Below are 17,174 nucleotides of genomic sequence, written 5' to 3'. Positions count from 1 at the left end.
TTTTTGATAATGTTTGACATGCAGGGAAATGCTTTATTTTTACAAGGCTGAACTCGATCCGGTAAATTAATTGTTTTACTGATAAGACTCATTTTAGGAGAATGAAGAAACAAAAAGGGGTGTCTAATGAACGCTTTCTAACTGGAGTTTAAGGTTAATTGACTGGCGCTAGGATTAAATCTTCAACTATCAAAATATCACGAAACAGGCAATGGCTTCGTTCAAAACTAGGAAGCAATTCTTACCCGTCATATCTTGATGGGCGATTTTCTAGTTTTAAAATAAATATTAAAAAATTGTGCAAGTTATATTTAATTCAATACAATAAAGAAAAGACTCATTTTAAAGAAAACTTAACATAATTTCCAAAGAGAAAATGGAGGCACTACATTAGTTTTGGTTCCCTTTATGGAACCCATACTCGCTGGTCATGTAAATGGTAATTAATCATTCAGACATTATAATACTATACTTTATTATTCTAACTAGTGGTACTCGCACGGCTTTGCCCGTAATAGGAAATTAAAAGGTCTTTTGGTTCGCCTGTATATTTACAAAGAATGCACGGCGAATTTTCTCGCCAATTGGCTTGTGCCCATGTTACGCTTCCACGTTATGATAATTTCGTAAGTTACTCGTCCATCTTATGATAATTTTGCTTGGGAAAATGTTCTTAAAATTGGAATAGAAAAAGAACTACGTCGAATTTTCGAAAAATCGCTTTGAGGTGCACGTCCCCCACGCTACAAACTAACTTTGTGCCAAATTTTATGAAAATTGGCCGAACGGTCTAAGCGCTATTCGCGTCACGGAGATCCTGGCAGACAGAGAGAGATCCTGACAGACAGACTTTCAACTTTATTATTAGTACAGATTACTACATTAATTATATACATAATACTACAATACAAGACAGAGTGTGTCGCCAATGCACGCATCTCCCGAGTCCGTTGCGATCTGCTCTGAGAGAATGTTTTCCCCAGTGACGTCAGTGGCTCTGACGTCACTACGATTACGACAGTGGAGTTCGATAAGGTCGATACACCACAACATTGTTGCCTCACATTAAAAAGTACAACTTAACTCAAATAACAAAGAACGATAAAGTTAGCAAAACAAATGCACAGCGCAAAACTGAACTGACGCATCGCCAACATACAGGCATGTGTTTATACTTGTATGTTATTGCAGCTAGAATGGCGTAATGATTAGGCGCTGGCCTTTTACGCCCAGAAACGTAAGATTAAATTCAGCTCCAACCACTACCACATTAGAGTCTCTAGTGTGGTGATGCTCCAGCTGGCATCTTTTTAAGATGCAAGAAATTGTCCGCGTTCATGTCGCAGGCTTATGTAACGTAAATAAAGGCTACTTCTTGAGTATTCATTCGGATTTTCACAAAATTAAAGTCTTAGTATAGTTTCAAATTGTCAGAAGCTGGGTGGCTCTATCCAGTGAGAAATTGGGCCCCATAGTTCTCAAAATTGGTAATGGCTATCCATAGATATAGATGCCACATTAAAAAAACGCATGCCAGCTCCTGGGGAGAGTATTCAATGTGATACGCAACCCAACTAGAAACAAACAAACAAAAACTTGCAAGGCATCAATTTTTTAATAGTTATTTCGAGAGATATGTTCCAAATAAGATTATAGTCAACTCTGATTTTTTCCATGAGGTTGCTGAAAGTTCCACAAAGATAGGTCGCCTTTAATTAAGACAGCAGTATGATCCTCTTTGGTGATAAGAAACGTGATAGAGCGCTGTGGATTGAGGAACATTTTCAAAATGTCTGTTCTACTGGGTGAGGAAAATTCAGGTTTCCTCATTTATGGCTTCCAAAAAATTAATGAATGAGTGAAAAATATTTTTCATATTCAAAGATCTTCCCAAAAGGCTATAAATAATTTAAAAAAAAAAAAAAACTCTTACCCATGACTTGCAACGCGAATGGCGCATTTTACAAGAAAACTCATTAATACCAACAAAACTGGGCGTTGTGCCTGCTCGTAACAAAATGTTAAATAAAGACAGAATATATGAAGCTCTTTGTGGAATTTAGTAGATATGCAAATTGTGAAAAAGAAGATATCGAATATAGTATTTTTCATTGTCCTACTCTTTTTACTCTTCTCAAATATTTGGTAACCTATTTGCTAAATTATATATACGAACCACTGCAAGTAGTAAATTTCACTTTGAGTTTTGAATGACTCAAGCTTTCAATAGCATGTTTCAGAAAGACATCATACCGAATTATTATTCGGACATTCAATTCATCGCATCGAGTTGAGATGATATGGTTATTTTTTAAGTTATGCAAATACTGTCTTTATAGGTCGATTTATCAGTGAAGAACATTTAAACGCAGTATCATTTCAAAAAACTTCGAACATTGCTGAGAGCTCTAACATTTGGCAGGTGACAGTAAAGAAGGGCTGGTTATTTTTTTGCCTATTAGCGTATCATTACTTCATTACTATCAAATGGCTCCCAATTACTTGCAGATATTCTCCCTCGTGCTCATATACCTTAGTTTCAGTTTGATTTTTTAGCATGATGATAAATATAGTTTTTTGAAAATGTTAATACGAGGGTTGATCCAAAAGTAAAGTTCCCACGAATTTTACAAACATACAGCACTGTCTATTCTCATTAAAATTTACATCGTTGGAAAGAAAAAACGTTTCTCTATTTTTATACATATTCGCCATCTTTTTCTGTGTATTATTGTCGACGGTGCCTTCACTTCTGTATCGAGTGTCACAGAATTCCACCGCCAGAGCGGGACATGATAGTTTACAAATCACTCCAAGGGCGCCCATATAGGGGGCAAGTGGGGGCTCAAGCCCGCTCCTTAGAAATTAGAACTTCCTTGCTTTTGATACTTTTTTCTTTGGAAAAAAAATTTCTCCTCAGCCGTTAAGTTGTTAAAAATGTCCAATTTTAATTACTCTAATATGTCCCGAAAGGTTTCTATGGGGAAAATATCTGAGTCAGTCCCCAAAAATTTTGCGTATGGGTGCCCATAAATCATTCCGTACTTGATTGCAGTTCGGAGTTCCAAAGTTTAAGGAGCACTTTGATGGCCAAAGTTTCTGGAGCGACGATGAAGTCAAAAAAGGGGTGAAACGCTTCCTCAACGAGTTGGCGGTGGAATCGCTAGAACACTCGATACAGAAGTTAGGAGCACTTTGATGGCCAAAGTTTCTGGAGCGACGATGAAGTCAAAAAAGGGGTGAAACGCTTCCTCAACGAGTTGGCGGTGGAATCGCTAGAACACTCGATACAGAAGTTAGGAACACTTTGATGGCCAAAGTTTCTGGAGCGACGATGAAGTCAAAAAAGGGGTGAAACGCTTCCTCAACGAGTTGGCGGTGGAATCGCTAGAACACTCGATACAGAAGTTAAGGCACCGTCGACAATAATGCACAGAAAAAAATGGGGATTATGTATAAAAATTCAGAAGCGTTTTTTCTTTCCGTCGATGCAAATTTCAATGAGAATAGACAGTGCTGTATATTTGTAAAATTTATGAGAACCTTACTTTCGGAACTACCCTCGTAGTTAAGTGAAAGAGCAATTTTTTCAAGACTATTTCCGTTAAAGTAAAAACTTTTCAAATATATTAAAAGTTATTGCAACGAAATTAATACCATGATTTTAAGACATTGCATAAAAAGAGCTGCAGTGATACTTTTTCCTTACATACTGACTAGACTGTCTCGCTTCGTTTTCAAAAAATACTCCTTTTAAGTCTGTTTCGTGTGCGAAATTTTCCTTCTATGTAACTTAGAAAATTTCAGTTACAGTCAGCGATGTCTACAAACATAAGAGTCTAAAATATTTTCAAAAAAGCACTGAAATCAGTTTTTCTCAAGAGGGGATTTTATTTGAATAAACCCTTTTCTGAAGTTTTTCTTTGGAAATAAGAACAGGATGAAGGAATTTTTCGCTCTGCTCTTTTTCCAAACGTAGCTTTGAGAAAAATACTTCTTTTCATAAATCTATATAAAATATTTGCTACTCCATGTAACAAAGTGGCACATGAATAGAAAGTACAGCGAAATGAAATTTATTAAAATTTTTGCAACTTTTTAAATGCAACTGTAAGTCATATAAAAACAACACTTCGCTTTATGTTTTGTCATTGAACGGAAAAAAGTTTTACATTTAGTAGAGCACTTGAGCAAAAAAATTTAAAAATGCAAACAAAGTTATATATCGTTGCAGAAATACTCATATCAACAATAATTATGTCTGAAAAATATATTTTTCTATTTCTTAGAGCTACTTTTATTTTTCGTCAGATGTCAAAAAGGGTGTTTATTGGTTAAATTTTTATGCATGCTAAAGAAGGGGTGAGGAAAAACGGTTTAAAAACTTGCTTATTTAGTTTGCAGTGTTTCGCGCAGGTGCAGGTTTGCAGTGTTTTGCAGTGGACGCGTTTCCAAACTCATTTGACGAACAATATAATTCAGGTAAGGAGTAGCAAGCGTTACAGGATTTTCTCGCCAATAAAAGGACTAAAATGGTAGCTCAACTCTGCACCTAACAATTCCTCTTACTGATTGCTCTCCCTTGAAAGAAATGGACTTTCTCAAGGCCATAGCTCAATTTCTCAGAGGTGGACAGTACATCTTCTGCTATCAAAAAACGCACAACACCCCGTTTGCTCTTCTTTCTATGCCTCCATTATGTATCGCTTTCCAAAATGGAATGACTGGACGCGTCAGCTGCTCGGTCATACCGTTCTTCTCATCCTTTTTACACACGAAATGCCCTCTAGCGGGTGAAATGTGTGAAAATTGTGTTTGCCACATCAGAAAATATGTTTTAAGTCCCTCTCCATTTTCCCCAATATCACAGTTTAGGCTTTCTGTCCCGTTTTTTATTGACTGACACTAATACATGTTACATACAATATCTCTTCTCTGCTTTCTTTCTAATGGAGCTGCACTAGAGACACAACCTTTTGCAAACTTAGTGCTACCCCCCGATATAGCATCCATTCTTTCATGTAGCACCACAATCGGGGGACATCATTACCACTAGAGTTTCATCGCTCAGTTTACCCACTAGATGGAGACACCTGGGCTCTTGCGATGCGAAACCGCGCTATAAATTAAATCTTGCCGTGACAAACGACATAACCTAACAAACGAAGCCAAACGAGTGTTTGAGGAATCTTTTATGTGCCGCATAATCATGAACGCTGTCGATTTTCTGCATCTTGAAGATCCACCGACTGGAGTAAGGTTCGAAACTGCACCTTTGGGCTTAAGGAACCAGTGTCTAACCACTAAAATATTTTAATGCGTATTGCAGTCGTCATTTTTTCGTTTCCTTTATATTTTTGACCTCAGTTGTACATAAAGATTCAATGGGTTTGTTTCCATCAGTCAAAAGTACTACTTTTGGTCACTGAAGTTGATAGAATAAGCAAAAAATAATAATAATAATAAAAAACGAGGGAAAACTTTTATTTTCAAAACGTTTTATTTTTAATTATTTTTTTTTTAAATGTCCGATTTTTCAAATAAGGTGTGGTTTTTATAACGTCACAAGTGATGAACTTTGGAACGCTAATCTACTGGCGTGCTGAATACTTACGCTTGTTGTCTACCGCGTTTTCAGATTATGATAATTAAGAAGCGAATTAAATACTGCACTCTACGCTTGCTATCAACCATATCGTTTCCAGTACATGTGAGTAAAGAAGAAAATTAACTATCATGCTCTGCGCTAATGCATCAGTGAATGGCATTTCATCACTTGTGATGTCATGTGCAGAAGGTTAAAAAGTGAAATTGAATTTGCGCATCGATTAAAATAATAGTTAAAAAATATTAGACTTTGTCAAATTATTTTAAAAATGGTGAAATCCTATGTTTTTAAGCAGGCTCTTTCAGAAAGAAAATACTTTTAAAATTTTGGAAACGACCCCATTCTTCATCATGATACCCCTTTCCAAGAATAATTCCCCAAGAGCCAAAAACCCTTAAACAACAAACTCTTGAAATGTTGTTATTACTTACTGTATTAAGTAAAAGTATCGAAAAATAATTTACCGAAAATTCATTTTATTGCTTACCTTAAGAAGAATTGCTCTTTAATTGAGTTTTAACTTAATAAGAGCAACGCTTCAAAATCGGGCTCCTGAGTGGCAGATTTCAAAAAAATTAATTTACAGTGAAAGAGGAACTTGCTGTCAGGTTTTAGAAAGTAAATTATTCTCCAGCTGAATTCAATTTATGTTTCGAATCAATGGCCAACGTTTGAACACACAGCTGGGAAAACATCACCTTGAACACTTCATTTTTTTCGAATCGTAAAAGAAGAAATTCTGAAACTGTTTGAAGGAGTAGAACCGATGTTTCTGTAACTAGCCACTTTATTACTAGAAAGTCGCCCGTCAAGGTATAACGGGGGAAAATTGCTTCTACATTTGAACGAAGCCATTGTCTGTTTGGTGATATTTTGATCGTTGACATTGTATCCTTAACTCCATTGGATGACCCCTAAACTCCAGTAGATAGCGCTCATTGTTGACCACCTTCTTCATTTTCCTAAAATGACAGTCTTACCAGTAAGACGGTTAAGTTACCGAATCAAGTTCGGCCTCGTCAAAATAAAGCCTTTCCCTGCATGTCAAGCATTACTGAAAAATATTATGAAATTATCATACCGTGGTGCGAGTTTTATTGTTATTATATGAAGATGCTCTATAGTTCTATTTGCATTTTAATCTTCCAGAGAACGCGCGTATCTGAGAGATGCCCTAAGGAGTAATTTCGTTTCATAGTTTTACGACACATAGCGCTAAGAACGTCTGAGCTTAACTTTTCTTCTCGTTCTCCTACACTAACTTTTAAAACGCATTGAAATTTTCTATCCGCTCATCTGCTGTTTTTATCTCAGTAGTACGTGCGTTTGCTTAAGAAAGATTTTGTTGCACTGTATTGTCTATTTTTTATTTTTTTTATTTTAGGCTGAAATATTATACGTTTCTTAAGGGATGACACAGAAATACTTTGGGGGAGGGGGGAGGAAAAGGTTTGCAATTTCAAAAAAGTGATTTTTTTTTTTTTTGTTTTGTCTTGTAATTAAACATATTTCTAAAATTTCAAATCGTTTCGAGCAAAAGTCTCAAAGTTATCAAGTAGTCATTCCCTTTTCCTTTAAACTGCAGCTCCGACAACTGCCGAAGAATGCAGCAGTTCTGGCAGCTGCCGACGCCCAAAATGTCAGTGCTGCTTTCTTGGAGTTAGTTGAATATAAGACAAATATACAACGAAAAAAGAGGCTGAGGAGATCGAAGCTGCTACAGGGGCTGTACTGCGTGGAGATGGAATTGATGCTTTTTAGTTCTAAAACTTTAAACGCATTTTTCTCAAAACCACTTTTTCAAAGTCGGTGTTCACTCCCATTTTAAAACCAATTGACCGATCCATATCAAATTTTGTACAAACATTCTGCATATGAAAAACCTCCCCCCTTACGTTGAGTTTGAGTCTTTTGTTTTTGTTTTTAATGCGTTTTTTACTAATAAAATTGCGGAATTTTTCGTGAAAAATAGCACTTTTAACTTCAAATGGCCGCAAAATGTTTTAAAGTCAAACAAAAAAAGAACTGAGAACGTAAGGGGGTGACGATTAATTAATACTTTGACTAAATTCAAGCATAATTTTTTTCTTATAAATGTCAGCTGAGATACAGTAAACACGGCAAATCATCTTTCTCCAAAGGTAATCTGGGAAGAGCTCTTTTACCACTTGTCTGTGGATATATTTTGGTAAAAAATTTATAGAATATTCTTTAACCACACATAATGCACAAAAGGTTTTTATAAATTTAATCAAACCATTTTCTAAATTTCCAAAAAAAAAAAAAATGTCAAAAAAGCGAATTTTTTGACGTACCCCCCCTTCCCTCTTAAAGGGGTGTGCTCTGCTTAAAAGAAGGTTGCAGATCAGAATTTAGAAGCCTTTGCATAAAAAGATAAATGTCAGCTGAGATATAAAAATATAAATGTTTACTTAGAAAACTACTTACTTCCATTTTCTCTTTTCTTCAATTTTGCTCTTCTAAGTTTCACACTTCATTTTCTAAAACCAAAAAGAATAAATTTGGAACATTTTATTAATATATATTAATACATATTATGTTCTTTCTCATATAACACAAAAAAAAAAAAATGTTGTGCGGGATTTTACACACACACACACACACAAAAGTTGAAAGCAATGTCAAAACAAATTTCTCAGCTTTTTCTGAAAACAATATCACTGAGGAATCGCGCTATACATTTCCCCTATGATATAAACTTTAAAAAAAAAAAAAAAAGAAAAAAAAAAGAAAAAAAAAAGCATTGAATTCCGATGGCATACTGCCTACTTCGGTTCGTTGAATCCATTACATGGAGAAGAAATACATTCCCCGTTGTTGGTTCAAAGCTCCCAATCAAATCCATAGCAACCTTCCTATTTCAAGTCCGGCTGAAGTAGTCAGTAAAAAGAAAGTCTTCCAATAAAAGGATCTCTGAAACGTGATTTTCTCTTATTTACTTTCGTCGAGATTTCAAAACGAATAACAATGACCGAAAGTTAAGATAGACGAGGCAATTTTTTTTCTCGAGTACAACTCGTTTATGCTATCTCTAAAGACTGATATTTTCTGAGATGGGCAGCGTAATGACTGGAATAACTCTGTTGTGACGCAATCCGCGTGAAACTTACAATCAATAGATTTGCGAGAACTGTCATGGAGAATCATGAATGCAATAGTGATGAAATCCTGAATACTAGATTGTAGACTACTATTCTTTGAACGATAAATATTTGCCTTTTTACAACTGCATGTGCATAGTTCTACTTACAACTAGTGATGGTCCGGATATTCCCTATTATCCGAGAGAAAAAAAAGGATATGTATCCGTATCCGTTACTTTTTTGACGGATCTTAAACGGATCTTTTCTATTCTAAAATTTTTTTAATGTATGAATAAAAGACTTTTAAATTCCGTATAAATTAGGTTTTATTCCCTATTTAAATTATGAGGTATCATTTCAGAAGCCAATTTTTCCACCCTCCCCCCTCCCCGTTGCAAAAAAGGAAGGGGAAATAAGTTTTAAAAGTGTGTGTATCAGTGTGTCTTTTTGTGGCATCGTAGCTCCTAAACAGATAAACCGATTTTGATCGTTCATTTTTCGTTCAAAAGGTGACTTGATCGAAAGTGTTCTTAGCTTGGCCTCGTTTTTTTTTGAAGAACTTTAATTACCGGAGATATTAATTAAAAACCGATTTAACGTTTTTCATAATTATGGTAGCAAAAATTTACCCGTACGTTAAAATGTTGGCTCTAATTGAAAGAGCGAAGTTTTCTGCGTTTGATATTTATTTGAAACTTCCAACTTATATACAGTAGGAGATATAATCTTGTTAAGTAAATTTTAAATGCAATTCTAAGCCTTTATACGCGTGATTGGTAGTGATTTCATAGTCGGAAGATAAGGAGAAAAAGCTCAATGATTTATAATTTTTACCTGCTGTCAGTTCATATTTGTTAACAAATTTGTGTTCTGACCCCGGAAATTCATCTTAATATGAGGTCGGCTCTCTGGGACATGTTTTTTTTTTTTAAATTTTTAATTTAATATTAGTTTTAGTTATTGATTTGGGGTTTCTGTTATTCTACATTTTTGTTTTTCTCGGCATCCTTTAAAAAGAGTGAAACTAAATTCTCTATTTACTGTTTGTAAAGGTGTTAACGGCTCTGTATTTTGTCAGTTGGAGAAGTTCAGTGGAATGGGTCAGCTCAGCATTTATGCTGAAATAAAATGGGTAAAATTATTTCTAGCCTGTCCAGTAGCAGCTTTACACTTTTGCTCCTGTATCCTACATCTACCGAGTAAGCTAGAAATAATTTTTCACATTCTATTTAAGCATTAATGCAGCGCTGACATATTACATCCACCTCTCCATCAATTTTAACGGAGATTTCTTTAAAGAGTAAATCATAGTCTTGATTATACTTTTGCCGCAGTTGAAATTTTTTGAAGAATTCTGACGGGAATACCTTCCGTAACAAATTTTACACTTTAATAGTTGAATTGGGTAAAAAAAAATTGAGATCCGTATCCGTATCCGTATCCGCGGATTTTGACACTAATGATCCGGATCCGCGGATCTACATTTTTAACGATCCGGCACATCACTACTTACAACCTTATGCGAATTAATGCAATCAAGTCTCTTTTTTTTTTTACAAAATCACCTCTATTTATATCATTTAATTATAAAATCAAAATCACCACTTAGTGTGCCCCCTCCCTTTTCCAGCACCTTTTTCACTCATCAGGGCATAGAGTCAACTCGAGTTTTGTACTTTTCTTTGAATTCTCGATCCCAAAACCATGTTTTTAGCAAAGTACAAATCATTTTTCTTTTGTTGTGCAATCAGATTTTCACTCAATGTCACAATGGCCTGCCTCTTCCTTGGAGAAATATCCATGGCTAACAAAAAGATAAAAAGTGACCGGATTGAGAAAAAACAGCAAAAATATGCAGAAATTTATAACACTTACACAAAACACAATATTTATGACAAAAAAACGTGAGGTTATAGCGCCTAACCAACTAATATGCTAGACAGCTGTTATAAACAAAGATTGAACATCCTAAAAAATACGAAAATTTAAAATTCTCGTTTGATTCCATTAATTCGCACAAGGGTTATCTTACCTTCACATAACTTATTTTCTTGCCCAGATGGAAAAAAACTGAAGAAGTGACCTCTTTGAAACTCCGAAACAAATGTATACTTTTTTGCATTTTAGTTTTACATTTTATTCACGATGGAATACTTCAATTACACTATTCTTTGTAAACGCCAAATTCACAGCGACCTCATATTTTAGAAAACCAACATCATAAAAAAGATTTAGTAACAACAGTGAGATACAATTCTATTGCAATCAATGAAAAAGATAATAAATGCACTGAAAAAAAAATGTGTAAGGTTACCAGTATTAATGGGTGTAACGTTACACGAATTCTGGGATGTAAAGTATCATTGTGTTAAAAACTCAAATTGTTAGAGGAGCCCTGCAGTATGATTTGTCTAAAGTGCCACCTGCGGTCAGTAGAATTCAAAGCGCAAGCATAAAGATCAGCATCGGTGCAAAGCCGGAAAAAAACTCTTATTAGCGAAACGAAAACCAGCCTTTGTGGCCGAGCGGTAAAAATTCTTGCTTTGCGACCTGTCTGTAAGACTTACGCTGTGGGCTCGGATACCACATGTTATTTTCTCTCTTAGTGCAATTAAAATGTCGTTTGTATATTTAAAAAAATAAATAATTGGTATATATTGATTCTGAAAAAGCATGAACTTGATAAATATTGAATAAACAAATGATTGAAAGCAAAACCTGTAAGAAATACAGGGTGTCCGAAAAGTCCTTGACACATTTAAAAAATTCTTTAAAAGTTACAAATTGTAGTACGAATATGCGGTTTGCGTCTAAATGCTCCAAAGGTTCAATAATTGCATTTATATTGACGGCTGTATCACCACAGCAAGAAAAAGAAATTTAATGCGAGATAAATAACCATTTTATTCGTAAAGCAATGGCTTTCGTTACCACAACTCATTGTGTGCACCGTTTCTGACATAAGATGAACATGAGAACCGTTTAGATGTGGTTCGATCAAGATACGGGGCACACATTGAACTCTGGAAATGAAGGGTATTGCATTATGTTTAATAACATGATTAATATCTCACATGACGTTCCTTTTTCCTACTGTGACGATACAGTCGTTAATGTTAATCTATATATATAAAAATGAATGTTTGTCTGTATGTCATCCATGAACTCAAAAACTACACGGCAGATTTGGCTGAAACTTTCACCGTTTGTTATTTTTGGTACTGGGAATGTTTATAGACCAGTTCGGAAATCCGATCGATAGTTCCTTTTTTATTATAATTTAAGTCACAATCCATTGGATAAATACGAATAAAATTATCGGCTGCAGAAATTAATTCGCGTGAAAGATCTCATTGATAAGAAGTTAGCTGTTGCCATTTTTCTTGAGTTTGAATAAATAAATTCTTTCTTTATTGTTTTATGGCTTTTCATGCAACGGGGGGATTTAAAACTTTTTCTTTTTGATATTTTTATCGATTGATTGATCTTGCAAACTGCGTGAGTACAAAATTTGAGTATAGTCACGGCTTCACTTGATACCTGGATCGATTATTATGAAAATTGCTATATATATGTATTTTTCCACGGAGAAGGTGCATAATATGCTCATTGAAGCCACTCGCCACCAGGTGGCACTGCAGAGTAGCAACTTCTGCCCCGTTCAACCGATTGTCATGAAAATCAGTAGAGTGATGTATTTTTTTGTTGGCGTAGCAACACGCGTCGGGTACAGCTAGTTACTTATAATTACTTTTTTCTTTTTCTTTTTTTTCCCTTTTTTTTACGATGCTATAAAAAAAGTCTTGAAACTGTGAAGTATTATGGCACAAACCTCATATTCATACAACAATATGTTGCTTTTCTATAAATTTTTAAAATGTGTCAAGGATTTTTCGGACACCATGTAGAATGAGCAAGGAGTTTCTAGCATAATTTTTTTTAAAAATAATGTTATATCGAAACTTGAAGCATTGTAACCAACTAATTCATTCTTGTATTTTCAGTTTAAAACGTAAAGAATGATATTATTACTTGATCAATTATTATATCTGGATAATTTGAACCATCAAATAGTTAACTTGAACTATAAGTCCGCTTACAGTGAAAAATGAGTACCCGTTCAAGAAAGTCGGATGAAAGCTTAATTTTCCTTAACATGTAACCTTTCAAGCAATTTATCTGTAAGCATAAATAAGATTCTGGTGCAACCTTAAACAGAAATTAGGGAGACATTACGCTATAGTTACATTACCATCATGGTGTAACCTTCCGCAAGCAAGCTTTACACCAGTTATATCAGTTAAATTATTCCAAAGCAGTTGCTGCCACCGATTTTATCGAATAAAGTTTAAAAAAATTACATTGTGTATGTAATTCTTAATTACAGATATGAGCTTTATTACGCTAGTTTAATGAACCTTTATGATTTTCTATCCAGTCAAGGAAAAACAATAGAATTCATCCTTAGCCCTAGATTAAAGGCGATTACTTACTGCTTAAACGATAGAACATTTAAATACTGCAATAAGGAAGTAAATATTCCGAAATTTCGCTGAAATAAACAGTTACTATGTTATAACTTTTTTAAAAAATGAAGGCTGTGATTGTGTTAACCTAAATCTACAATGTTGTTTTAGTAGGTCATCATCAAGGAAATGTTGGGATGTTTTACACACTTGTGCTGAAGTTATCTCTTTATAGTAAATAAAAGTAAGGTTTCAAAGAAATTCTGGAAGGAAGTCTGAGGCGGACGTGCGTCTAGGAGACCCCATAGCACCTACAGCCATGAAATTTTGTACTAAATTACTTCAAGCCCCGGGGGTGTACACCTGGGGTTTTATTCTTTAAAATTCGAATTAGTTTTTCCGTAATTAATTTAAGCTCAAATTTCGCGTAAATTTCCTATTAAAGGTGTGAAAAATTACTTGCACATATTGATATTATATATCGTTAGAAAGGGTAGAATTTTCCGCATACTACGCAGTTTGTTTCAATGCTCCAACTTAAATACGGCGAGAGTTATTTGGGTTTTTAGCTCGTACTTTTTTAGGCTTAGCTAAAACTAAGACACTACTTTCTTCATTAAATCTATCAGTAAAAAGCGAAGGAATTGTCCCACAAATTTCTTTTTGACACCACTGGAAATAGCGGCGTTTTTTACTTCAGATCTAACTCGACCAATTGTCATAAAACTGAGCTTTTATCTCCAAAGGGAAAAAAGTTACAAGCCGTTAAAAATATAAAGTTCGAATAATTTCTTTTCTATTAAAATTATTCCATGTTTTATTTGGCGCTGCCATAGTTACGTCTTTTCGATTTGCATGTTTCTTCTTTCTTATTCACAAACTTCAAGGGTTTCGATTTTAACGGAAAATCTTAGGCTCAACTCAATTTAAACATCGAGCTCAAGAGCAAAATATATTACTTGAGACCACGAATATGAAAGCGACTTTTCAAGCGTACAAAACTGCAGTTATGCTATGTTCAGGAGCCCCTTAGCGCTTACGGCTCTGCAATTTGCTACAAGTTATTTTGAAACCCGTGGAAGGGGTGCTTTTTGATCCAAAGGGAGCTAGCTCATAATGCGTTTTTAATCTGTTCCTTTCTAATTGACGATTTAAATCTTTGCGAATCAAATAAGATTGCGAAGCAATCTTCAAGGGTTAAAGAGCGTCAGCGAGCAGGGGGCAGAGCAACCTAGTTACTGAAAAAAAAATGTTTGAAATGACACATATGATACTCGTACAGTATCACATAATCGACAAGAGAAATAACGCCAAACACCGGTAGGCCAAAAGTAGACGTTCTATACTAGAATGCACATTGCCTTAAAATTGGTTAAGCTTAATAACTTTTCATCACACTCTACAACGAAAAAAATGGAGTTTAACTTTTAACGCTTTAATGAAGGATATTTCTAAGAATTTTTGTTCTGATATGTCTTGTAAAAAGTTTACAACATCAATGAGGAGCAAATAATTGCAAAAATGCTCTCATATATCTATTTCGAGGCAGCTCAAGGCTTCTGGTTCAGTCTTGCAGGTAACCAAGGCACTAGTTAGTTTGCTGAAGCGATATTAATGAATCAGGAGCTCTTTTTTCAGCATTTTTGCCTCAATATTAGCATGCATTTTGCACAATTATTCAAAACTTTATAATCCAGTACCCATAATTAGATTATAAAAATAGAAGATAAGCGGGGACAATTAAACCAAAGTCAAATTCTCACTTTCAGACACTTACAAACCAACGCCATTTCTTTTTCTCCAACGTTTTCCAAACAATCACTTTAATCCAAGTCCATCGCATTCCTCTTAATATCTCCTTTTTTTCTTTTACTCTTCTATTATTTCCATTTTAGAGCAATGGCCGCCCGGGGCTTGGAGGCAAGGCCTCATTTATTTGTTTACTTATGTCCAATCTTTTCTCGATTAATTCAAGTCCTATCTGTAGCGAGGTAAATAAAGAAAGCAATAAATGTCGATTTACAACCAACATCTGTCCGAAAGAAAATATCAAAACATTAAAGATTTATCTCGGATGTAACCATTTTCTTTAAAAGCTTCATCTCCTAAATGCGTTTTCGGCGGCGCAAAAAATACATTCCATAAGGTAAACGCATTAGAGATAGGCTTAGCTCAGGGCACAGTCCCATAAACATTTTTGAAAATAAATTCAGATATATGAGAGAATTAAATGCACAATAGCTCCAAAATCATTGTCGAATCAACTATGAGACTAGCCTTTAGGCGTATATTTCGAAAAAAATAAACGCAGTGTTATTATTCTATTATTTCTTAAGCACATGGTATGTCACGTGGTTAGTTTCTCTCCTTTATCTATTGATGACACTAATGGAGCATCATTAGTTTATATATGTCAACATTATTTTAAAAGTAATATAAGAACTTTCTACTGCATTTATGGATAGTCTATTGCACTCTTTTTTAGGAAACATCTGCTGATTTTGGGTTAAGTGTTTAAAATATAGAGATTCGTTATATTCCTTAAATATGAGAAGGGTGGACCGGGGTACGTTTACGCAGTGCCCTTTTTTCAAAACGAATTATAACTGGAGAACCAACAGTCATAACAGATTGATGCTGCTCTCTAGCGCATATTCTCACAAGTTTTTGAGCATCAGTCGAGCTTCGGTTTAGCACACAGAAATAATAATCTGTTTTTATCAAATTGAGTAAGTTTTGTGTTGAACATTTTGAAGCTTATTGTGAATAAATATCACTTAGTTAAAAAAGAACAAATAAATAAAAATTTGCAAAATTTTATCCTTTTTTTGAGAACTCTACTCGTATGAGCTAAAATGTTATTATTATTTTTTTTTCCACGTTAAAAATAAATCCAAACTCGGCGACGGGCCAAGTATAGACGTTGTCGTCGGAGCACCTTACGCACGTTCTTACGGTGTCTTACTTCTAAATGTGCCCTGACGCTTTTTTTTGCTTCGAACTGTCTCAAAACTTTTTAGTATTTTCAGGCTATTTAGTTTTTACAATCACCCTTTATTTTTTAATAGAGTTACAAATTTGTATCTTATAGGTTACAATCATGTACTGCTGTCTTCATGCCCATTCTGCTTTTACTTTATACACTATTCAGTCTGTAATACATTTGCTTTATTTTAACGATAGTAAGACATTATGTTCAAAACACTAACAAAACCACATTAGGTGTCAAAATAAATTTGCGTAACCGTGCCCTGTATCCGGGACACGTTAACGCAACCGACTTGGGCTCAAAAATATTTTTTTAACGGTTAAAAATAGAAACTGAGCAACAACTGAATGTACCAATTTTTACTCCATTAACTGCTTCATAAAATCGCCATGACTAAAATTTAATAAGCTAAAACATAAAAATTCGAAAATTCATCGAAAAAAATCCACTTAACCATGCCCCGGTTTACCCTACAGTCTATGAAAACATTTTATGCTTTAAAAGGAATTCCATATTCCATACGCAGTTATACAAATCGAGAAATTGTAGATGGCAGTTATTTTTAATTATTATAACTAAATAAATGCAGAACAATTCTTTCAATGTACCATATGTTGAATTAAAAAACTAGTAATGCTTATCTTTTTCAGTGCGGATGGCAACTATGAAGTTACAATAATGACGAAAGCCATCATTCACAGTACTGGCAGAGTGGTGTGGAATCCTCCAGCCATATACAAAAGCTCTTGCCACATTGATGTCCAGTATTTCCCCTTCGACAGACAGACGTGCCTCATGAAGTTTGGCTCGTGGACTTACGATGGATATCATGTAAGCATATTTTTAAAAATCCTCAACTGAGCGGATAAAAAGTACTAAGCAACCTGAACTGATAGGATACAAAATGCTAAAAATCCTGAATGTGAGTTTTAACACTTTTTATCCAAATGGAGTCTGAACTAATTTTTGTGTTAATGATTGAAAATTGTTGTATGCATGTTGCAAAT

General features: G+C 34.6%; 1 protein-coding gene across 1 annotated transcript in view; it reads left to right on the top strand.

Annotated features, from left to right (window-relative positions):
* The window catches only part of LOC129221017 (acetylcholine receptor subunit alpha-like 1), a 132,187-nt gene that overhangs the window by 35,011 nt on the left and 80,002 nt on the right, over positions 1–17,174 (top strand). Inside the window, exon 2 of the mRNA XM_054855453.1 lies at positions 16,818–16,998. Within this exon, the coding sequence (XP_054711428.1) occupies positions 16,846–16,998 (153 nt within the window). The 5' untranslated portion in view covers positions 16,818–16,845. The remainder of the gene's footprint in view (positions 1–16,817; positions 16,999–17,174) is intronic.

The sequence above is a fragment of the Uloborus diversus genome, chromosome 4, assembly GCF_026930045.1.
Source record: "Uloborus diversus isolate 005 chromosome 4, Udiv.v.3.1, whole genome shotgun sequence".
NCBI classification, from domain to species: domain Eukaryota; kingdom Metazoa; phylum Arthropoda; class Arachnida; order Araneae; family Uloboridae; genus Uloborus; species Uloborus diversus.
The sequence above is the reverse complement of the archived record's forward strand: the minus strand, read 5'-3'. Positions and strand labels throughout refer to the sequence as shown.